The sequence below is a fragment of the Neolamprologus brichardi genome, chromosome 17 (genome assembly GCF_056152115.1).
Source record: "Neolamprologus brichardi isolate AB-2024 chromosome 17, ASM5615211v1, whole genome shotgun sequence".
NCBI lineage: Eukaryota > Metazoa > Chordata > Actinopteri > Cichliformes > Cichlidae > Neolamprologus > Neolamprologus brichardi.
Genome location: NC_142120.1, coordinates 19,268,013 through 19,292,464, shown reverse-complemented (window position 1 = coordinate 19,292,464; position 24,452 = coordinate 19,268,013). Strand labels below are relative to the sequence as shown.

Sequence of the window (24,452 nt, the reverse complement as noted above, 5' to 3'; positions counted from 1 at the left end):
CTAGTTTCTCTCCAGGGTGAATGTAGCTGTTGATATAATATGGACTCTATTATTAAATGAAAAGAACAAATCACACTACACTACTGAAACGTTCTGCTGATGTTTTTAAAGTCTCCATGTTACCAGGCTGTAGAGATTTAAACAGTTTTAGATCCATTACACTCACAGTCTTATGTGAAAATCTCAAAGGACAGCATTATATTTTTGATATTAACAGTAACTCTGGGCCTCTGTGGAGTGTGCAGCTGATCTCATCGCTGTCTAAAAATGGATAAAAAAAAACATAAGTGTTGAAGACTATTAAGAGTAGCAGGTGTGTAGCATCGCTAACTAGCGAATTAACAACAGAGTGATTTTAGAACTATAAGATGATAAGCTGTGTGTCTTTTTTATAACAGTGACATGGTTGTATTTACCTTAATTAAACGAATGGTCAGTTGCGGTAAACCAGCAAAAAAAACTCGAGCAGCCGGGCTACGTAAAAAGTGTAGGGGGGCGTGTTTGCGGTCACGTCCAGGGGGTGTGTGGGCGGGAGCGTTACACAGTCGCTCCACCTCAAGTCACTACTGCGCAGACTCTGGCTCCAAATTTGCAAGATGGCAGCCTCCACAAGCGGGGTATTTTGGCTTCATTTTTGCACAATGGTAGGAGGCGGGGTCGCGTCGTCCATGTTTTCTACAGTCAATGGTTTGAAGCTGGAGGATCTCTATGTAAATATCCGATAGCAGCTAGGTCCCCTAACTTTCAGTAGCTGTTGAAAGGATAAAGTTGTGGTATATCAGTGGTTAGAAATACCATTATTACTTTAGGATTAGTTTAACACAAAGTCAGGGCTGACCCGGGACCATTGCTGTGAGTCACAGTGCGCAGCATAAAAGTCCTTTCACATCGGACGCAGGATGTGCTGCTAATGCTAACTGCTAACTAAAAGCAAAGGATCCAGAATTTGTTGCGCTGGCTGCTGGGCTCTGTGGGTTTTTGCAGCAGCTCTACCTGTACTAGATGCACCTGCTCCTTGTCTTTTCTATCTCTAGAGTTTCTGTTTTTTTTGCTAGTTCTTCAAATGTTCAATAAAAACATGTATGCTAATTCATAACGAAGAAAGCTTTGTGATGAAGACTGTCATTTCCAAAACACTGCCCGCCCCCACCCCGCGGTCCGCAGCGCTGTTGAAAAGGCTGTGGAAGTCCCTGTATTAAACACGTAGACCTGTGACACAAAAATCACCAAACTCGGACAAACACAGACTGTTTTCCTTTGTGGTGATGAAGGAAAACGCTGGGTTGGCGTGTAAAAGGGCATTTATTAGTGATGTGCGGATCGATCCTGAAATATCGATTCCTCTGATACCAATCATTTATGTTCTATAATCGATTCTCACATTAAAATATCGATATTTTAGTAAATTAGGGTAAATTTGTAGTTTATCATTAACAGGAACACCGTGGAAAGAAACTATAACATTCGGATTGTCTACATTCAAAGGAACTATTTCCTCTTCCGCCTTTCATAGTCATTTGCGAAATAGGCTGTCTCGCAGCCCCTTGGCGTGCGCACTCACAACAATGGCTGAGCGTAATTGGAGTCATGTGCGAACCTATTTTGCCTCCACAAAAACTGAGACGTGGTTTGCGATACATGTGGCAAAAACGTGAGGTGTTGTGGCCACACTAGGGAGACATTCAAAAAGGCTGTTGGGGGGGATAAATACATTTTATAGTGTTTATTTATCGGATGAAATACGTTAAATGTCCGGAAACAGCGGGGGTGTCTAAATTCAGAGGCTGCTTCCACCTGAGGACCCGGCCTTCGTGGTCGAGAAAGCCGGGTATACGTCACGAGCTCCCTCGGTGGAGTGAAACTCTGCCGTCTGCTCCTTGCTGTCTAAAATATAACCGGGCGCTGGCGTAAACTCTCCACCGTCTCACACTTTTGTTTAATCGGTTTTCTGTTTGACGTTTATTCAGCTGTGTGAAAACCCCGGGGGAGCCCTCCCGAGGGATTAATAAAGTTAAATTTAATTTAATCTAATCTAATAACTTTAATCTCAGCCAAACTGATTTACTCACGAACAAATAAAACACTGAAAAAGCCAAACAATAACATTTTTAAGTTATCTAAGTGACTTATATATCATGTTTAACCCGAGTAGCGAAAGACCTCGGGGATTTGAAGACGATGTGTCGGTCGGCTCAGATATTTGAAGTTTACACAGCTACATTCTCACCTGAAAATATGTTAAAAGTTTTTTTGCGACCCAGAAAGAGAAATAAGAGTAATATTAAAACTAAGCAGCTGCCGTCATTGTTGGAAACAAGTACTCTGATGTCCTGTAATCATTATGATGCTATAATTTGAGATACAATAAATAAAATAAGTTTTTGTACAAATTATCGGTATCGGATCAGTATCGTCGATACCACCCTGAATATTACTTGGTATTGGATCGGAAAGGAAATCAGTGGTACCGCACATCACTAGCATTTATTCTCTTCAAAGACCTGCAGTTCAAAAAAAAGCGCCCCCCCCGACAGCCAAACCCATCTGTTCTCTGATTGGATTGTTACTTTTGTGATTGACATGACATTGACCAATCAGATGAAAGGAAGAAAAATAGGGTCAAAATTCGTACTTGTAACTTGCACGGTTTTGTTTTTTTTGGCTAAGTCCACACACAAATGTTTTTTACGCAGGCACAATTTTTTTTTACACATACAAATCTTTTTTACACACACACAATTTTTTTTTACATATACAAATCCTGATTTACAAGTACAAAACCGATTTACAAGTACAAAACCGATTTACAAGTACAAAATATTTATGACCACATTTTGAGCCCATACGTCTCTCACCCTCTGTGTTTTTCACATATTGATATTATCCTATGTCCTCTCATGTGATTGGCCACGATATGGAGGGATTGGAGCATAGCTGAGCCACTGAGCTGAGCAGCGAAAGGAAATTAAGCGAGGAGCCGGTTCTCGTTCAATGGGAGTCAACTCTTCTGATTCACTACAAAGCACTCTCTAAGCACGGCTCTTGGAGCTGATGCTTTTGCGCATGACACATTATTGAACTATACGTTGTGTGTCATGGATACTGTTGTCCGGTGTCAGTGTGGTGGGTCTGCGTCTCCGGAAGTCCACCACCACGGCGTTGATCAGCAGGTGGTTCTGCTGGCACCAGTCCACAAAGTCCAGAGTCCACTGTCTGTACTCTGAGTCGTCCTCACCTGTGATGAGGCCGACTATGGCAGAGTCATCAGAGAACTTCTGTAGGTGGCAGTGTGGGGAGTTGATGGAGAAGTCTGCAGTGTAGAGGGTGAAGAGGAACGGTGCCAGCACAGTTCCCTGTGGGGCCCCTGTCCTGCATATGAGTATGTATGTATGTATTGTAGAATTCAAGTAGGTGCAATATGTCGGTGAGTGCAGAATTTAGGAGAATCACAACAATCCATTTGCAGTCCAAGTTCTTCCCCCCTGTTGGACAGTCATTCTGTGAGCCTTATGAATGTGTATGCAAAGAATCAGCTCTTAGTGAACTCTGGCTCAAGGTCAGGGGTCAAGTTGTCTGAAAATCTTGTAAATGTGATAACTTTAGAACAAGATGATGTAGAATTTTGAAATTTATACCATAGGTGTATCTATTATGAGGCTGAGTGGTACGATTGGTCAGTATCAGTAGCTATGTGCATGACTAGTTTCATTTCATGTAGTAAATCTTTACATTGTAGACTTTGTTGAACACTCAAGAAAATAACTTTGAATGAACTTAAAATGATCGTGGAAAGAATTTCATTAAAATGGAATTTCATTCCATTAAATTGCTATCTATTAGATTTAAGCAGGATTTTTGGACTTACTTGATTTCTAATATCATCATAGTACTATCAAAGAATTTGGCTCAACGCTGTTGAATTAAGTTGGAAACATTTGTAGCACTTTAGCTGGCCAAAACCTACTGAATTGAGTTGAACTAGAACATTTAAAATTGGAGCAATAAAAATAAATTGACCCAAACACCAGTAAATAAGTTGGTTAATGTTGGAATAATAGAATTTCATAATGTTAAAAAAATTTTTTTTTGATTTTTCTTTTTTAAACGTTCATTTAGTGGTGGTACTTACAGTGCTGTATCCAAAGGTTGATCAGAATTGGTGAAGATAAGGAAGACACACACACGGACATGCTATGGGCATTATAGTATGTTTCATACTATAATGCTACTATGCAAAAAAGAAAAACCTGGCTTCTCAAATGTAAGATTTTAAATCTACCTCTTGTTACAGCCTTTTTTTTAGTTGGATGAACAACAACAAATACATTTTTAAAAACAAACTACTTTGGAAAGTCTTGGATTCTTAGGATAATTGCAAAAATATTTTGGATATGAGACAATAGTTTACTTTTTAAAAGGCTTCTGCAGAGAGAGGGCCTTTATACATTTGGGTCAATTTCTGTTAAAGAAGTCATAAATCTCTCTTACTCAAGGGTTTATCTGGCAGTCTCTTTGACAATAATGTGTCAGTGTGTATTTTTGCCAGACGGCCATGAGATGGTGTGATTGTGTTCATCTTAGAAGTGAAGCTTCAGCTATCTGAGAATTTTTATGGGAAGTGTATTTTTCTGGTATTTTCTTAGCCTCATATATTTTTTAAAAAAGCACATAAAAAGGAGGAAGCAGGGAAATGGGCGAGGGTGAGCATCTGAGTGACTTTAATCCAAATTGTGATGCTTAGGCGACTTGACCCAGGCAGCTCTAAACAAGCAAAGCCTGGTTTCATAAAGACATAACAGTGTGAAAGTGTTCATCAATCCCTCGTTTCCTTTTCACATTTTGCTAGAAAAACAGGAAAATTTATGCAGTAATTTACTGAAACGTGTATAAAAATACGTGGACGCACAACACACTGCTCCAGTAATGTTTAGGTCCAGTCGTTACTGAAACATTGTGTTTTTCTAAATAATGGCATTCTATTCTAGCTATGCTTTTCCTACATTTGCTGTGTCTTTGGGATTGTTGTCATGCTGAAAAATGAGGCCATTGTCATTAAGATGACCAATTTCCAGATGGTATTGCAGATGGAATAAACGAAGAATTCAAGTGCGTTTCATTAAAGATGGTTTGACGGTTTGACCAGCTTTGATTATGACTGACATGCAGATACTTTAGGGTGTCTTCACTCATTCAGGAACCTTCCTAAACAAAGTTGACTTTTAGCAATGGTCCTGCTACCTGGATGTAGGCCAGGCTTCTCTCAGAAGAGATGTTTGGTTTGTGAGTGCTTCTTCAGCTTGGGAACTAGCCAACTTCTGCTGATAAATGACCCACTCAGACTGAGGGTGATGGTTTCCTTTTTCTGTATTTGGTGCCAAATGGAAAAAATAGTATATAGGTTCACTCCATGAGGCAAAAAACAAACAAAAAACCCCAAACCACACGCAACAATGTATCACTTCCAGCGTGTTTTAAACCAAAAATCAGAACGGATTATGTTTTCATCACAACTGTGTTCCAGCCAGGTGAGCAGAGCCACCTTCGTCATGCTTCCCTAACCTATTAATCTCTCTGTTTTGTACACCTTTCAGCAAAAGAAGCATCACATTGAAGCTACTTTGAATGCATCGTGTACCTGAATATTGTTGCTTATTTGCTTGATGAATTACTTGCAAGATGACATGAAAAAACAAACAAACAAACAAACAAAAAAAAAAAACGGCATAATTTCCTGTGGTCGACTAATCCATTAAGCCTTCCGGGAGGCATGTAATCAGAGTGGTGCAGTAGTGGTGCAGAGTGAGCATGTGCACAGAGCGCTATGTTAAAGTATAAAATATATCACATACCAAACATGCCCCACATTCTAAGGTTTTCTTGGATCAATCCAGAATTTTCCATAAAATATTCTGAGCTCTCCTCACAGATTTATCTGCTTCCAACCACGGATTGAAATAACATGACTGAGCTTTAAGATGTTCTGGATTCAAAGCAACATCCCGGTGATCACAGGTGTCTCTTTCAGCTTCTCCTACCACGGATTTGTTAACCGTTTGCACAAACCTTCACAGCCCTGCCAAGCATCCTTTGCTTATCCAGCAAAGCTCAGAAGCTGTCTCCTGCTAATTTATCCAGAAAGATGCAAAACAACAGCGTGGAAGCAAGTTGCTGAATGCCGATGTTAGGCAGCCTACCAGCTCTTATTACAAAGTCTTCAGCAACATGTTATTTATTTCTGTATATGATGTTCATTTTCTTGTTGGCTTTGATTAGAGCAGGGACGCAATAAACTACTTCCATTCTTCCTGAGTCAGTCTTGACTAAACAGTTTATAAAATGTCAGGAGACATACACCACCACCCGTCTTTCCAGTAATAAAAAAATGTAATGGCTCATAAGGGCCAGAGAATCTTTAAAAGTAAGGCTGAAATTAGTCAATTATGCTAATTGGGAAATAAATATCATTTAAACAATCAGTTGATCATTTGGTTTCACCGACTGCTTCACTTCCTAGATATTCCATGATCATCTGTAAGTGGAAGTTTTTAGGGTCACTGAGGGCTGAGCATATGCAGAGCACAGTGCGTAAAGGTGCCGACACTGCATGTTGCATTTACTTGTTTATAGATGCACTTGAAAGAGCATTGAAGTGGCTCCAGAATTAAAATTACAGTTTATATTTTCAGGGTTTGCCATTGCTCACATTTGGCTTTTTGCTAACTGAATGCTGTATACAATAAAGACAACAATATGTGACCGTTACGTGACAGAAGCCAATGCATTTTCCTTTTACTGCTGATTGCTAAACAAAAATATTCATTAAAGTCATAGAAGTAAAACCCGTGGCCCCTTTGGAGTGCACAAGAAATCCCATTATCCAGGAATTGTGGTGGTTTGGAAGCTTTCGCAACACTGGAAACTCATTTACAATGTACAGTGTTTCTCCATGCACTGCATCCTAATATATATAAAAACACCCGATATCACCCCCCCTTTTTTATGAGCCGATTTTAAAAAACCACAAACAAATTTCAAGGTTAATTTTCACCTCACCTCTTTTTATTAAGCAAAGTATCAGAATGAACTGCAATTAGTTGTTTCACAACTAAAACAAAACCCAAAGATGACTGAGGGGATGTAAAGAACATTTTAGTACTATTTGAAAGTACTTGCATCTACATCAGAGTATGAAAAGTAGGTGGGTAAAAATGCAACTCACATTTGTGACGTGCGTGTGCGCCAGATGACTGTATGCCAGTGGATGTGACATTGTTGAGAGTAGTAAAACATAATGAAGTTAAGCAACCTTGTACTGAAAGTAGTTTAAAACCATCTCGGACTCCATGTGCTCGAGATGTGATAACTATGTCACAGCAATAAAAAAAAATATGTTATCAATGGTTACATAACAATCAAGATAACTTAAAGCCATAATTTTTTATTTTTTTTAAAAAGTATATATTAGCCCTCAAAAATCAGCTGTCTATATGTTGAGCCGCCCAGTTGAAATTAATTAAAAACAAGACTGGCCTGAAGTAAAGCAAAAACAAACTATTAGTAATGGACAAAAACTAAAGAAAGCATGGTTCTAAACATTTTTAACAAAACCTGCTTAAATTTTTTTAAATGGAAATCAAGACATACGGTAACCCGTGTAGCACTGTTTGCTAATTCTACCATTGGTCATATTTCTTTAAAAATAACATTCACAAGCATATAGAGTTAATTGATCTCTACGGTACATATCTGGAGAGTAAGATATAAAAAAATAAAGATGGAAAATAAATCGGCTCTCAGGAGAAAATTCCCCTGTTACCGATAACTCAAAAAAAAAAAAAAAAATCTTCTGTACATATCAGACTCTAAAAGATATATTTATATTTTGTCACCTCTTGTTAATGATTTACATCCAAAAATAAAATTAAATCTTCAGTCAGTCTTTTTAATCTTTTTTTTTAAAGTGATCAGTAAAAACAGCGGCTGGTGGGTCCTGCAACGTTACGATGCAGCGTGACAGTCAGGAAGTCAGTACTTCACACATGAACGACAACAGAACCAAAGTAGAAGCCGGTTCCTAACAAAGCTAGGACTACTGGTCGTCTTTACCACAGTGTTGGTGACTACGCCTCAGTTTTCTTTTCTTTTCGTTTTTACAGTGTCTCGTCATATCGTCCTGTCACAGCAGCATGGACTCCTGCATGGCAAACGCCTCCTGTGCGTGCCTGTAGTGTGGTCCTCCAAACAGCTGGGGAAGCTGTTGCCGTAACACAGGCTGCTGCTGCTCTTGGAGTTGCGGTCGGTACTGACGCAGGGCGTCCGGGTTGTCGGGGAAGGTGAACTCTGCGAGGGGCGACATCTGTGCCTTCTGGAAGCTGGGCGAGCGAGGCATCCCACCTGGGGATGTAGGGGGCAACTCCTCTGTTGGCTCCCACTGGAGCCCATCTACACCCTGCTGAGCTGGCAGGTAGTGCGTGTTTGGCTCACCCCGCTGGTGTCCTTCGAACCTGTAGACCTGTGCTGTGGAGGTGAGCTGTTGCAAATAGATGGGGGTGGAGCTTCCTTGGTTGTCCAGCTCCGGGGGAGGCCTGGGGTTCCGAGGATTGCGGGCGGAGCTGTGCGTCGGCTGCCTGCGGTAGGTGGCGAAGGTGTTATTCATGAGGGTCTTGTCTGGGGAGAAGCTGTTGGGCTGTCGCTGGGTGGTGGCATACGCTCGTTCTCCATACAATGCACTGGGCGGTGCAGGATATCGGGAGGGCAGAGCATAGAGTCTGTTGTCCACGCTTTGGGTGGGATGTGGAATGGGGACCTCAGTAGTAGTCCTGCCTGGGGAGTGCTGATGAGGCGGGGTATGGAACTGGTTCTTTGGGTCAGGGTAGCCAGTCGGAACATTTACAGGACTGTTGTGAGGAAAACGAGGTGGAAGAGGCTGTCTGGCCATTCTGGGCCCGGGTGCCATGGAGACGACACTCCCGGACAGGCTGGACCCGTGGCTCGGGCTGCCCTGATGCAGGGCTGACACATTGTAGGGTATCTCATTACGAAAGGGCCTCAATCTGGACGGAGGCTTCTCAAGCTCCAGGATCTCGAAGTCCTGCTCCGGCAGCCCTGGTACATTATCATACTGGGAGGCATTGGAGCCTCGGTCGGTGCCGGGGGCGAAGCCCTTGGAGCGTGGCCGGCGGTGAGGCTGAGCGGTGTCATCTGGGCTGGAAGGAGCCGGCGATGGCCCTCGGCTCATCTGAATTTCCCGCAAAGCTTCTAGCTTTGTCTCGGAGGGTTTGACCCACCGGGGCCCAGGCATGTCTCTGCGGGAGCTAGAGGCTGCGTTGGAGTTGTGGTTGGCGATGGCGTGAGCCTTTCCTCCATCCACAGCGGTCATCTGTGGTGTGGGGGCTGACAGCGGTGTCGCCCCCCTCTCTGGTGTGGTGAAGGTGGATTGCTTTTGTGTCTCATTTAAGATTTCACCTGACCCCCTGGAGTGGGTTTCCCTTTTGTCCCCCTTGTGGTGACGGATCCGTTTCTCCAGCGATTCCCGGTGGGCTCGGCTCGGGGGCCGTCCATCCCGCTGGGGGTCTGGTAGAGGACTTGGCTCCCTGGGGGGCTCGGCTGGCTCCGCGTGGCTTTGACCGTTGGCCACGTGGTTTGCTACGGCTATCTCAGGAGGAAGCTGCCCTAGAGGCTTCTTGGGAAACTCGTCCTCTTTACCTGTAAAAGATCGGAGGGGGAAAAAAAGGTGTAAACGCATTAAAACGCCATCAGGAAACAAAGGTGAGCGGTGATGACTGAACACACTGTGTGGCGCTGGTTCACATCTGATGACGTGTCACAAACGGGCACATGAATTCATGCAACAACACTGCCATAGAGAGTACAAAATAAAGGAGAATACACTCATGAAGACACATAATCACATATCCACAGGCAAAGAGTGGGAGGAGGATAGGGAAAAAAACATCAGAAATAATGTTTGATATAAATTCCCATCATGGGAGACTCAATTAGGAAGAGACACTCTACTGAGCGTGCTCTGAAATTATTAGTCTTTCTACATTTCATTAAACAGTACTTGGCTGCAGTAGTAGCTCCAGGCTTGAAAGGTCATACAGAAATATTTCTTGATTAATGAACCTTCTTAAATGCACTGAGACTTATAAGTACAACTATAAAAAGAGAGAGAGAGTACTCAGCTTCTACAACCAGTACAAGGTTTGACATTAGTACTCAAACTTGCTGGTTTACATCTGAAAGAAATGAGCAGAGCTGACAGGAACACACGGTGACGGTTATGTGGGTGTTTTAAGGGAAAAAGTGATGACCAGAGTCAGGTCAGGACGACAGCAGCTGGAGGAAGAGGAAGCGCTGTGGGAGTTATCCAGGAAGTCGACTTATTGGACCTGCATCCACAGACTAAAGAGCGAGTGCGTGACGAAATTACCCACGGACCTCGGTCACTTTTGTTCCACCACAAACTGCTTAAAACCCACCGGGGGACAAAGTTAACGTCTTTCACTTATTGAATTTATTGTTTTAATTAAAAGAAATAGAAACTTGGGATTTTCTACAAATTTCAACTGATTAATTTTTTTTCCTAACCAACTTTTCTGTTTTGTTTTCTTCGTTCATTTCCATTCACGTTTATTAGCTGAGCCAAAACACAATCATCTTTTTCATTCGTGCGTTTTATTAGATAACAAAATACAAATCAAACTTGTGTTTCTTCTGCTACTGCAAGACTACAGCCCTCAATCAAGAGATTTATACAGTGCTGTGAAAAAGTGTTTGCCCCTTATTAATTTTGTAGTTTTTTGCATATTTATCACACTTACATATTTCTGATATTGGAACAAATATCAATATAAGACAAAGATAAGGGAAGAATACAAAACGCAGTTTTTCATTTATTAAGGAGAAAAGACGTTATAAGCCCTTAACCCTAATAACTGCTTGTGCCACTTGGTAGCAACTGCAATCAAACTTTTGCAATTACTGACTACGTGTGTTTCACATTGCTGTGGAGGAATTTGGGCCCACTTTTCTTTGCAGAATTGTTTTAATTCAGCCACACTGGAGGGTTTTCCAGCACAAACAGCCTGTTTAAGGTCAAAGCACATCAATCAGATTTGAGTTTAAGCTTTGACCCGGCCACTCCAAAGCCTTCATTTAGTTTTTTTGAGCCATTCAATCACTGTCCTGCTCCAGGTCCAAAGTGCTTCAGGACACAAACTGATGGCTGGAGATTCTTCTTCAGGGTTTTGAATCTTAACTGAAGTAAGTAAGGGCTGCAGTTGTTCAGATTTTGTTTTAAGTGTCCTTTAACTTGTGTGATGCAAACAGAAAAGTGATGCCAGTGTAGTGAGCGATTGTTTTTCCAGCATGACTGTAGAAATGCTGCTGTAGAGTCTTTTCACCTCACCTGCTGACAGGTCAGAGGCAAATAAAATTGCTCTTTGAAGTCAACACCCCTGGATTAAATGCCATTTCTGCAGTTGTTGGAAACAATAAAGAACTCAGAGTACTGAGTAAATTACATGCTGTGGTGATTAAAAAAAACTTAAATTAAGCCAAGTAAACACTCAGAATCATAAAACTGTCAAATCTCACAGTTCAGCCTATTCAGACACAAGGATGCAGATTAAAATAGCCCTGCTGCACACCAGCACACGTGGCAGCAGATAGCTGTTAAAAAATAAGTTTAACAAAAGCCTCCAGTGTTCAAAAAAAGGCCCATTATCTTGTCAGCAGGCAGGAAAGCGAACAGACTACTATTAAAGTTGTGTGGGCTCTGGAAGAAAGGAAAGCCCTTCCTCCTTCAGCTACAGCTGCTGTTATAGAGGTTTATATAGTGTAACGCAGGAAAGCAACCACACAGGAACCTGGAAAAGACTGAAGACAGGTGTAGATGCATTAAGGACCTTTATCTAAATTTACGGCTGTGCCTTTAAGTAACATTAGCACAAATGCAAGGTTAATTTAGAAGATGAGGAATTTTGTCTCTAAAAACTAAAGTTCTCCACACAGAGTCATGCAATACTTTTAGTTTCCCACCAGAGGGCGCCTTATATCATCAATTTTACATCTGCAGCCACATTGTAGTTGAAACAAAAAGGAGTAGGGGATCAAAAACTAAAGGTAAGAGATGAGCTAACCATTGAAGGACTCCAAATAAGCAGCAAAGCAAGTCTGAAATATTATGCTGGAAGATCAGTTTGTGACAGAAACAAAGAAAAATAAACCCGAGTGCTGCGGGACAGACAGGCGACAGACAGGACGGACTGACTGTGGGACAGATGGACAGAGACATGGAGAACGAAGGACCAGTCAGGATAGCCCACCGGTTGCTGTTGTAGGAGGGAATGTGGCCGCCGCTCACAGCCACACTTTTGTTGTTGTTGGCTTACATTGTTTGAAAGAAGAGGGGAGAGAAGGCAGATTAATGAGGAGACAGAGCAGGATTCGAAAAGCACAGTCAGCTGGCACATCTGGACCGGTGTTTGATTTTGTTGTGAACACGTATGTTTGATGTTCGCACTGCAGCCAGGCGGGACCGAAGTTGAGCTGGGTCAGACCTGGCTGGTCACAACGCCCTCTACCTACAGTAGGGGAGCTGGCTGTTGGTCACATGATCACAATAAAAGAGCTGGCTGATTGCAACTGACTGTACCAGTGTTTTTGAGGTATTTACCCCTGCAGGTGTGGTAGGGTAAAGCACTGATGAATGACCAAGTTAAAACCACACAAGCTTTTTGAGTAGAATAAAAACTAAACTGATAATAAAAACTTTTAACTCTAATTTAATAAATTACGTATTTTATAGTGCAGTTTGAGCTTACATTGCATGCGTAGGGTTTAACTTAGGTTAGAACAACCTTAATGTGAGCACTTATCCCGGCTGAAGTTGGGTTATAGGGTAAGTAAATCCAGATAAGGGAAAGAAACCCTGGATATGTTAAGCTTGCTTAGTATTACAGAGCCCAGGCCGAGTGAGAACCTACATAGACACCAGTTAGTTTGTTTGTCAGGGCACCGACTCTGACTAATGTGTCTATTTTTGTGTAGTTGTTTTTGTTTTTTTCCCTTTCTTAGTGGTAGCTCACTCATCTTGTGGACTTCAGGTGGACCCTCAGAGGATCTTCATGTATGGATAGAGCCACGTTAGTACCAGCTTGGGTGTACGCTGATTCTTTGTGAACATCTCAAACAATTTTCTTACATTTTGCCATTAAATAGAACATTTAAGAAATGTTGGAAGATGTTTCTATTTCCAAATTTATGGAACTAAATTGCTTTTTCTCCTTACCAACAGATGAAGTAGATCATTGATTGAGTGTACAGCGATATCCTCAAGAATAAAAGCGTAAAATCTGACATTTGGCTTGGATTTGTTTGTCACATTTGCACTAAAAAGGCAATTGGAGGTGAGGTTTCTGGAGTCGTTTGTGCATAGAGGAACTTTTGTCACTCTCCAACACAAGTTTAAAACCAACTGGAGATTGATTTACTTGAGAAGAGCAGACTTTTTGATAATTTATAAAAAATGGATTGTTTGGTGCAGAAGTACCTGGTGCAGGCAGCTCCAGCTTCGCCCTCCTGAGCTCTGTCATGGACGCCTGCAGCTGCTCGATCACAACGTCGTCCTCGTAGAAGAAATCTTTGGACAAAGTCACCTGCAGAAACTCCACCAGCTCCTCCATGGACAGCTTCATCAGGTGCTCTGCAAACACACACACACTCACACCGATGAGAAGTGTTGTGAGGGGTGAAAGCAGCTGGTTTCAGTTTGTGGAGGAAACAGTCTTACTCTTGTGCAGTTTGAGGAGCGTGTAGGACATGGCAGGCAGCACTCTTTCACCCTCCAAGATATAGATGTCCCAGATCCTGAGGGTCAGTGTGAAGGGAGTCTGACCATGAGCAGAACAAAAAGTTAGACGATAAGTTACTGAAGAAGGCAATTTATCTATATTTTTGTGACTGTCAGCAGTTGCCGTGAAAAAAACAAACTTAACCTCTTACTTTACTGGGAATTATTTTAAAGGAGCGCTGATTATTTTAACTTACACAAAACATAATTGTAATCTTTTAAAAGTCCTAAATACTGCATGCATGCTACAACCTCCAAAAGCAGCCATAGCTTTGCACGTGCAGCAGACTCTGAGTCAGCGATGGGTTAGTGTACAGTGCTGCTTTTTGTTGTGATTACCAGTCAAAAGGAAAAAGAGAAGTGATATTAGTCGTCACAGCTTTCTTGTTGAAAAGGAGTGGGAAAATCTCCCGGCATGGTCTCGTTAGTCATTCCAAAAGCTTTTTTAGTCACTAAAGGCGATTGAGTCTTTGCAGCTTTTGGAACTCTTTTAAAAACATATTTATATCATGTGGTTTGCCATGACTGCTGATCCTTTTATCCTCTTTAATATCCAATATATTCATTTATAACTTTTCATATTTGTTGCTTTCATTACTGTTCAGAGCTTTGTAACTTTGTTTGAAAGTGTTGGGTTTTAAAGGTGCTTTATAAATACAAATAAAGTAAAAATCCACACCTAACAGGCTCCTAATCCTCTCACATTCCTGGCGATTAAAAGCTGTTTACGGGCTGTGAGGTCAGAAACGTGTTGGGTTGGTTGGTTTTAATCATTGAATTGGAGCAGCTTATTGGCTGAAACCAAGTAGAGAAATCACATCATTGGTTGTTAATAATAAAAAATTATTCAATAATAATCAGTTACTGATTGTTGGGTTTCTCTCTGCAGCATAAAGCACCTTGGATGGATGGATTCACAATTATCCAGGCTTGGCATCAGGAGCACACTAGCTTATAAAGCCCTGAGGCTGGGAGTCATGAAACCCTTCACGCGTACAGGTGTCAACCACCTTATGATGGAAATACCCAGCTTATGAGTTAACCAAGTTACGTTGCTGCTGTTCTACATGTCTTCATAGATCCTTTTGAAGGTTGTGAGATCATATCTTGCTTGTAACTGCACTCACTCTGTCCAGAAAGCACTGGAAGAACCACTTCATGGTGTAGAGATTGGTGAACACCTCTTGGTTGTCCTGCAGCAAACAGAAAATTGTGACAGAGTGAGGATTAAGCAGCCACCTCTGAGGGATTAAAGGTTTCATTTCTGGCACTATGACTGGCTGGTACGTTATGCAGCACTTGCTTCATTATTAATTGTCACACAGGTCTCGTGTTCCTCACCAGGTGCTGTTTCAGTTTGGGCATCATCTTCTTAAGGATGCGGTCGTGGTGCTCCTGGAAACGCATCAGCTTCGGGAAACCAGGGACAAAAAACCCTGAAGGTGTGGAGAAAAGAGCCGTAATGATGATAATCCCTTAAACTCTGTATGTAAACTTACACATCTGTGTGTCCAGATGTTTAAAGTTAGATTCATGAGCTCACTGCAGCAGCATGCGTGCTGCTAATTTGTCCTGAGTGCTTCCTCAATGATGCCTTTCGCTGATAATTTTATCGCTTAACGCTTGATAAGACTGGAGGAGGTCCAGAGTCGCTCAAGGTCATTTCAGTGCAGAGACCAGAGTCAGTTAAACACTCTAAATGTCAAAAATGCAAATCTGGCAGCTGTGGTCAGAAGATTCGTGCCTTAACCTGACATAACAGATGGTTTGTCACCTTCTGAGCAGTTCTGTGGAAACAGGAAAAGGCCAGGCATGTTTTTTTAAAGAAGAACTTGGCAGATGATCCGAATCCTCTGTGACAGCAATTTTAGGCCAGTAAATTCAAACATGGTGATTAGTGCAACGGACAATCAAAGTTTGTCTATGCCGAGGATTTTTATAGTTTGACATCTGAACTCCACTTTAAGGAGTCAGCATACAAGACTCAGGCTGCAGGAGCTGTGCACACTGAATTCAGTACAAGCGGTCTGCACATCATGTGCAAGAAACTTCCTCTTTTTCTTTTTTTTTTGCACATTCAGTTACAGTTACAGTTCTTGTTTAGTTTAACCATTAGTGGGGTGCGCACGTTACCGTGCATGGCGTGCTTCTGCCCAGACAGCAGTTTGACGAGAGCCCAGAAGGCGTCCTCTTCATTCATGTAGATCAGCAGCAGAGCTGTGATCTGACTCATGCCCTGGCAGTAGCCCACCTCCTGCAAACACACATCAATCAGCTGAGGGGAAACAACAATGCAGCCATTCTTTGCTTTACTTTTGTAACTTAATTTACATACAGTTCCTTTATTTGAGGTGAAACACTGAGATTTGTTTATAGTGAGATAATTATTAAAGGATATACAAACTTTGATAAAGTAATATCTGTAAGTGCAGATAAGTCATCTCCATCCATTATAGAAATACTTTGGTAACAATACAGTGACCTAACAATAAATCTGTAGTTCAGCATTTTTCAGCCCTGCTTCATTATTATTACACACAAACTAACACCACTCTTATCACCATTAGACATATATTATTTTATTATGTTGAATCGAATGGCAAACTGCGGGTGTCAGGGTTCACAGTGATATTGTGATACTGGGACACTTGGAATGGTTTTCATTTTTCCTTTAAACATTGCCCAACTATATATTTCACATCTGACATCTATATGCCCTCTACCTCTGAAATATGAGGGATCAAAAGTATTGGAAAAAAACTCTTAGCTTAGTTCACCTCTGTGTGTTTCAGGAGGTTGTAACTCTGAAAGAATTCACAGCACAAAGGTAAAACTAGAGTTACTGTACTTCTTCCCTACTTCATAGTGAGTTGATAAAGTTGAATAATAATCAATAATTATCTTTTTAAAGAAAGACTTATTTTATCATATCATATCATATCAGAGGGAAATGATTTCAACATTGCAGTACGCTAAATTTAATGTGAATTTTGAAGGCGATGTTGATGTCACAATCAAACTTTGTTAACTTAATATTGTTTTTTTACCCCAATAATCTCACTAGACTACAGTTTTTACTCCAGGTACTACACAAGTATTACCATTTTATTGTTATTAGGTTAGTAGTTTAGTAGGTTACCTACTGTTATTAAATGGTTTTATCTTTTTAGCACTTTTATTAAAAAAAGAAATGATTGTTGTTACTTCTTTTGGTAATATCAAGCTATTTACTTAATTCGTGTTATTTTTACATTGTTAATAGACTATTACGGTTTTATTATTAGAGCCAGACCGATTTTTAAGACTGACACTGAAACTTGGTAATTTAAAAATCAAATATATCAGCTGATATATATTTCTTTTCTCCTGAAACATTTGTAACCTGCAGTTTAAAAATAATCGTTTCATTGTCGCTCACACTCACCCCGAGTCTGCTCGGACTAGCTGCTTGTTGTATTTGTGGCGTTCCAAACAGGGGAAGTTGCAGAGTGCCCTCTGGTGGACAAACTATGCAACACTGGCTGAAGGGTGTTTCTCTCGTTTCTTGTTTACTTTTTACATTTCTATATATCAGCCAATATAAATGCAGTTATATCAGCAAGTACTTCATATGGGCCCTACTGACATACCAGGTTTTACCTAGCTGTAATAAAAAGTGTTACCAATATTGCTACAATAACAAAATATTAGATTGGTGCCTTCGTGTGCACCTTTATTGAATTCAGTGAAAATGTTACAACTCAAAGTCTTCAAGATGCTAAAAGTGAGCTTGGATGACTCACCGTGTTGTACATGGAGTAGGCTGTGAGGACGTGGAAGAGCGCCTGCTGCCTGAAAGCACAAACAAACCAGAGTTCATAAAAAAACTTTAATAAACACACTTCAGTGGCGTCTTTGGCTTCAAGTTAAGATGCATGCATGTGGCCTGGAGCTGCACACCAGCCTTGATGCTGAGTTGTGTCGCTGCAAAGCCTGAATGCTCTTCCAAATATCAGAAAAGCAGTGTGAAAAGGCAAAATGGCGTTAATGGGTACAGGTCTTTCCTCAGAGTCACGCAACAAAGCGGAAGGCAGAGCAGAAAGGGGACGTGAGATCTCTCACTTCCACACTGGAGAAGCCGCCTTCTCCTCGCAGAGAGTGAAAATGCATGCATATCTGCAGATGATTACTGACTCCCGTTGTGTTTGTGCTCTTGTTACTTTTACTGAGATTACGTGTCAAATAGCGAGAGCAGTCATTGTTCTTGGGCTTTCTGACAGTGAAGTGAAGGCTCGTTGTATCTTCCCCCATGCAGGCACATTTATGTACAAGGTTATGTAAATTGAATTACTCAGGAACTGAAAGGCTGTCATATAAGTCCTTAAAAGGCACACAGGAAACTTTTAAGCTCAAAAATGCAAAGCTGCTTTAAATAAGCAACACAACCAACATTACTGCAGCTGTGTGCAATGAACTTGCAGATGGTTGCTTGGATGTAGTAAAATGTGAAAGTACCCACTTGACATCATAGCGATGCATGAACATGATGTGGTCCCTGTAGGTTCGGTTCACATCCAGGTCGATCTGCCGGATGTCGGGGGATATTCCTCTGGCTCTGGCCTTCAGTTTCTGAAAACAGCCACAAAACAAAGAATGAATGCAAGCAGAAGTGCCATTTAGTATTAAATAGCAGGCGTCGGTGTCCACAGAGTTTGTGGGTCCACCTTGCTGATCGAGCTTTTGAAGCCTCAGCTGATAACTTGGCACCCAACGCTCACCTCTGGCTTTAAAAAAATAATAAACACTAACGCTGAGGCTTCGAAATGCACAGTAGGGTCATATTGTGATATCACTGCTATAGAAACGTCTTGCAAGAAAACTGTACCAGCTCAAGGTGCAAAAACTCACTTGTTTCCTCACTTGAGGTGACCCCCCCCCACCAAAACAAACAAACAAACAAAAAAAAAAACAACAAAAAAATAAACAAACCATGGTCAAGTAAAACCAGGCTACAACAGAGGAGAAGCTAGCAGCTGGTAATGTGTGACCTAAAGGAAAACAAGCATCTCAGAGCGTGGCTGGATCACTCCATCGTTGCACTCTGTGTTACAGGAAGAGCAAATAGTGGATGGAAATTACTGATAGGATTACAGGGTGATGAAGGAGGGCTCTATGCAGCTGGTTAAAAGAGCTAGCTAGAACAGATAAAACATCCCATGTACTAAATATTTTTCACTTTTTTTACACAACAATATTGTTTCAGGGTTAAGTGAAGCAGCAGACTGAGGTGTGAGCGGTGGATGAGAGCGAGGCTGCTGCCTTAGGCTACGTCCACACGTACCCGGGTATTTTTGAAAACGCAGATTTTTCTATGCGTTTGCACCTTTCGTCCACACGTAAACGGCGTTTTCGGTCACTGAAAACTGATATTTTTAAAAACGCCTGCCAGGGTGGATATTTTTGAAAAACTCTGTTTTTGCATTTAGATGTGGACGAGAAAAACGGAGAAAACGCAGCGTCAAAGGTGTGCGCATTTTTTGACGTCACACTGTGCGCCACGTTATTGTTTCGGTGAAATGAATTTCTACAATGGCGGACTTACACAAAATACCATTACTGTTAATTGTACTCTCTGCAGTGTTTAAATGCTTACATATACACACACAGTTACTGTCCCTCCACACATACGACTCAGTTCTGCTTCTATGCCCCATCTTTGTTTACTCTTTCCCACCCAGGCTGACTTCTGATTGGCCAACATTTCTACACAGATAGGAATATAGTGCCACCTGCTGCTTTGGCATGTTCCTAGCAGCGTTTTCCTTCATTTTTGGCTTTTACGTGTGGACGGGATTTAAAAAAAAAAAAAAAAAAAAAAAAAAAAAAAATCTCAGGATTTAATACCAAAAATACCCGTGTATGTAGCCTTATTTTCAATAATGCTCTTCTTCTAGAATAATTACCTGATTTAGATGTTACGCAACCCCAGGCTTTAGTGGAGTTTGGTTAATCGGTGTAGGTGTGAATGGTTCCGTCTCTGTGTGGGTGACCTGCTACAAATTGGTGACCTGTCCTGTTCTAAAGCATGTTTTACCTTCACGATCTTGAATGAAATGATCTAAATTGGTAAATTGAATAAAACCTCTAAACTTAATCTTAAATATTTATTTTGTTGATTTTTTTTGCATAGATTATTGCAACTTTTCTTGATATCATTTTTTCTTACTGACAGTATGTAATGCTAACTACAGACAACAAAGTTTGGCTAATAAATTTTTAAAAAAACAAACCAAACACGACTAAATTACACCTCTGGTTCGATGTTTCCACAAGGAAACACCGAACAGGATCTGATGGATTATTGTGGACAGAGCTGCCCTGATCAGAGGGAAGAAATCTTCTCTTTTTCACTTTATATTTTCCACATCATTTAGTGCATGTGGCCTAACTCATAATTAGACCACTTCCCAGCCAATGAAGGTAGTGATATATTGATCTTGCTAGCTAAACTTTCTAATGAGATCCAAACTTTATGCAGGAGTGGGGAAAAAACCAAAAAGATCTTTACCGTGTGCCGGAGCTTTGCACAAACATGATTAAACTTCCAAAGCTGCTGCTTGGCCACAATAACTCTAAAGCTCAGTGAAATCAAATAAAGCCCAGGTGTTCGTCAGCTCGCTTATGAATCTTTATGAGGCTCGCGTTTTGATGAACACTGCAGACATTTTATAAACTTGAGCCTGAGAGACAGTGTTTAGCTGAGAGTTCCTGGAGTGATACCTCATAGAAGTCCTTCTTCTCCTCCTTTATTTTGGGTATATCGAGCAGCAGACACCACACCTCCCCTCGGAGCTGCAGGGGGATTCCCTTGTAGATCCTCCTGAGCAGCTGGAAGGAAACAAACAGCAGGAGGTCATCGTTAGCAACCTTCAAAAAGGAACTTTAACCTCAGACAATCACTCCACATTTAGGCCATCAGAAGGGCCGTGCAAGGTTTAGTCCAACAAAACATTAAATGTCAAGATAGGATGAATGTGGTGGTTCTTTCTTTTCCTCTGCATATTCAGCACAAGGCGATAAGCTCACAAAACCTCATCTGTGACTTTAACAGGTGTCACCGTGCTCTTAGGATCATGGCCTCAATCTCTTGTGAAGCACTTCAGCTGCAGATCTCTGGTTACAAATATTAGTTTAATAAAGTGTGAAGTCTTGTTCTGGGAGCCTTTCATATTCACTTTAATTTCTGAATTATTGAAACTCACTTTTCATCTCCTCTGTCTTCACTTAGTCCGGAAGTCACTCTCATAGATTTCAGCAGTGAGGTTCAGGCTATAATGATAGCACTCATGTTCTGATTAGGAGGCATAACACTGTAAAATCCACAGTAAACTTACTGTGAGCTCAATTATATGTAACTGGTAGGAACCACAAATCTGTTTGATGTCAAACTTGTTATAACAGCAACAAAAAAACAAATACAAGAACTGCTCTACGCACAATCCTAAAATGAAACAGCGCCCCTGATTGGTGGAGATTGCGGTTACCATGGAAACCTTTAAGCACAAAGCTTTAGAAACACTGAGAGTGACAATCACAGCCAGGAACAAAGTGCTGCAGCATACTGACACACACCCCACAAAAACCTGTCAAATAAACTATTATCCAACACTGACAGCAAAAAGGATTCAGCTCAATGATTGTGCAAAGTCTTTGCAATGCATTATGGGATGAGTAGTTTCTTCGCTGTTAAAACTAATAATGTAATGTTTGTACTTTTGACTTTTTGTGTTGTGTTTTTTTTTTATCCAGTTAAAATATGGTCCTGGCTCAGCCTGTAGCTGGATGGTTTTGTTTCAATGTTAGTTCATATCAGCATTTTCTAAAACATCAACAGAGTATATACAGAGGAAATGCACTTCCATTAAATTATGGTGATTTGAAGGATCTAATTAGCTTTTTTCTTTACTTTCAAGTTATTTTTAGTTTTTGTAACTATGCTGCTAAATGTAACTATGGCAACACATTTTCTTTGTACTTTTAAGTTGACAATGTTGTTTTAATCCTCGTTTTTAAAGGTCTAGGTTGTTTAATACCTAGTTTGTTTTTATTGATGTTTTTCTTGTTTTTAGCTTTAGTAAAAAAAAGCCTTTTAACGTCCGTGCTCTTAGCTAAGCTGGCTCATTTTTAATTGTCCTCTATCTCACAGCTGGCTACAGAGGAATAGCTGGACTGTAAACACACACACAAAACGTCAGCCAAGAAGAATGTCTGAAATGATCCATCCACAATTAATACTTTGCTGTGTGTGACTGGATTAAGTTTTAAAAGTCTGCTTAATTAAAAGCCTCAGAGGAAGAAGATGAGGGCTAAACTCTTTTTTTGGGCGCTATTAAAAAGACGAGAGCCTCGTTCAAAACGGGAGACGCCTGGACCCAGTACATGTGCTAGCCTGTGGCTGGGATGAGTAAAAGAGGTCATTAAGCCACTGACACTCCACTAAAATGAAATACACGACCAAACTGAGTAAAATCCCACATTTCTCTGACTTTGAATGTTATTGGGAACATTTTTAATAATGCAAATACACCAAACACAGAGATGTTCCGTATTATAACTTAAACAGGAAGTTGCACTGCATAAACTAGTGATTTAAACAAACACACGGACAGGAAACACCAAGTTGCATGGCCGTAGCTGCAGTCCACTGACATGTAACTGAGGCATCTGGCAGCTGCCAAAAATGACACAGAATACAGAAACCTTCCCTCATCTTGTCAAAGCTGTCAGACAAACACAAACAGTGCGTGCCTGAATGTACGCTGCACCCTCCCTGAGAGAAAGCAAAGGGCTTTGGAAGGTGAACCACGACCATCTGGGCTGGATGCACTCGGAGACTGCGGGCAGTGAGAAGTCTAGATAGAATAGACTGCTATGCATGCAGAACAGGCCAGAGTAATCCAGTGTCGAAAAGAGATGGAAAATCAGTCAGACTCCGGCTGAGGGAGATTAAGTCTTAAAAGGCAAACTGCTGGAACAGCAAAGCTAATCGCAGCAGTGAATTCTCCGTCTCCACCTATTAAAACCCAGCCAGCCGGAACGGTTTTACAGCAGATATGGGAGGAAATGTGCGTGTGCACAGGTGACTGACAGCGGAGGCAAACGGAAAGGATGGTAGAGTGTTAGGAGGCAGCACTAAAAACATCCGAAGACTAATCGCAGCACCTCAGTGTTCGGTGCTTCCCAAAACGAGCCAATCCCCAGAGACGCAACTTTGAAGCGTGTTTCCTCTCGCACGCCCACACTGATGACTTGTGTCTATCTGCCATGTTGCAGTCAGGTTGTGTGTTTAACCTCTTCATAATTTTCTAATATTGTAGTTTTATCTTAACTTGACAAATCCATATTTATGATTGGTCAGATGCTGACTTAGATGTTGATGCTGAGGGAAGGAACCCTGGACCCCGTCCCTCTCCTGAGGGCGGCTCTCCCGAAAATAAAAGCTGTGCTGGAAGCTGATTGGAACAAAAACATCAATAGTTAAACTTCTAGTGAGGGCTAAAACATTTAACTAGTTTTAGTCTACACAGATCTCAAATAATTAACGCAAAGCATTCTGCAGAGTACAAAATACTGCAGTAAAAATGTTTATTTACATTTTATTTCTGAATCTGAACCTGTTTTTGTTGCTTTACAAGAAACACAGACGCAGAGGGAGTCGGGTCTGATTTACATGTACGAGCTGAGAGTTAATCAGGAACCATAAATCAGACCCCATCTGTAACCTTGCGTCACATGAGTGTGATGCACTGATGTGTGTGTGTCTGTGTGTGTGCAGCTGGTGTGTTTTCACATTTAAAGGGCTGAGTGGTGTGTGTGTGTAAGATCTGAGAATTAATGACATTTAGTTGGGTGTGTGTGAAGTGTCCAAAGCCTCCACTCCATCAGCCTCCTACCCACCACACTTGGGACTCGCTTGTTTCTAGTGCAACAGCCTTGTAATTAGGCTCTGATGAGCGAGTCAATGAGCGCATCTGTTACACTAATCATCCTCCGAGCACGAGTGTGTCTGTGTGCCTACATGTGTGTCAACATTTACATTGAACGTGTGCTGTTCACGCTTTGGTTTGCACTTATCTTCTGCACAGACAGAGCTCGCTGTGTGCATGGATTTAAAATATGGAAGGAAAACATTGGGGCTGCTTAAAAATAAGACCTTAATTGGTGTTAAAATGTCTTAAAATCCTCCCTTTAAAGTCTTAAAAATGACAAATCTCTCACATTGTACCCAGACTCTGAATCTGCACACTTTTACCTGCATTACATTTAGTTATGACTTATTTAGTTTTGGTTAATTTAAAGCTGGACTTGAGCCTCCTTACACTAAACAAGTTCTTCCGGCAGAGTTAAAAAAAAATGCTGAGTTGAGATAAATTAAGAACAAAATTCTATTTCTCTTTTTGCTACAACTACAAATAATGAGCTGCACATTATTGTGGCTTCAATTTATGGATCTGTGCTGGCAGTGTTTTTCCCTCTGAAGCTAAAGAGGTCATTGCTGCAGAGTACAGCCTGCAGCAGTGACGGCCTGTGTCAAAAACTGGCGTTTCTTCTCCAA

At 41.2% G+C, this 24,452-nt stretch overlaps 1 protein-coding gene across 4 annotated transcripts in view; it reads right to left on the bottom strand.

Annotated features, from left to right (window-relative positions):
- Positions 1–7,037: 7,037 nt before the first annotated feature.
- usp6nl (USP6 N-terminal like) overlaps positions 7,038–24,452 on the bottom strand; it is a 99,570-nt gene continuing 82,155 nt past the window's right edge. For all 4 annotated transcript variants that reach the window (XM_006780945.3, XM_035908824.2, XM_006780943.3 and 1 more), the window contains 9 exons: positions 20,618–20,725; positions 18,357–18,466; positions 17,641–17,689; positions 15,992–16,112; positions 15,200–15,294; positions 14,986–15,051; positions 13,799–13,898; positions 13,559–13,711; positions 7,038–9,705 (listed from right to left, as the gene is read on the bottom strand). In XM_006780945.3, coding sequence (XP_006781008.2) covers positions 8,177–9,705; positions 13,559–13,711; positions 13,799–13,898; positions 14,986–15,051; positions 15,200–15,294; positions 15,992–16,112; positions 17,641–17,689; positions 18,357–18,466; positions 20,618–20,725 — 2,331 coding nt within the window. In that variant the 3' untranslated portion in view covers positions 7,038–8,176. The remainder of the gene's footprint in view (positions 9,706–13,558; positions 13,712–13,798; positions 13,899–14,985; positions 15,052–15,199; positions 15,295–15,991; positions 16,113–17,640; positions 17,690–18,356; positions 18,467–20,617; positions 20,726–24,452) is intronic.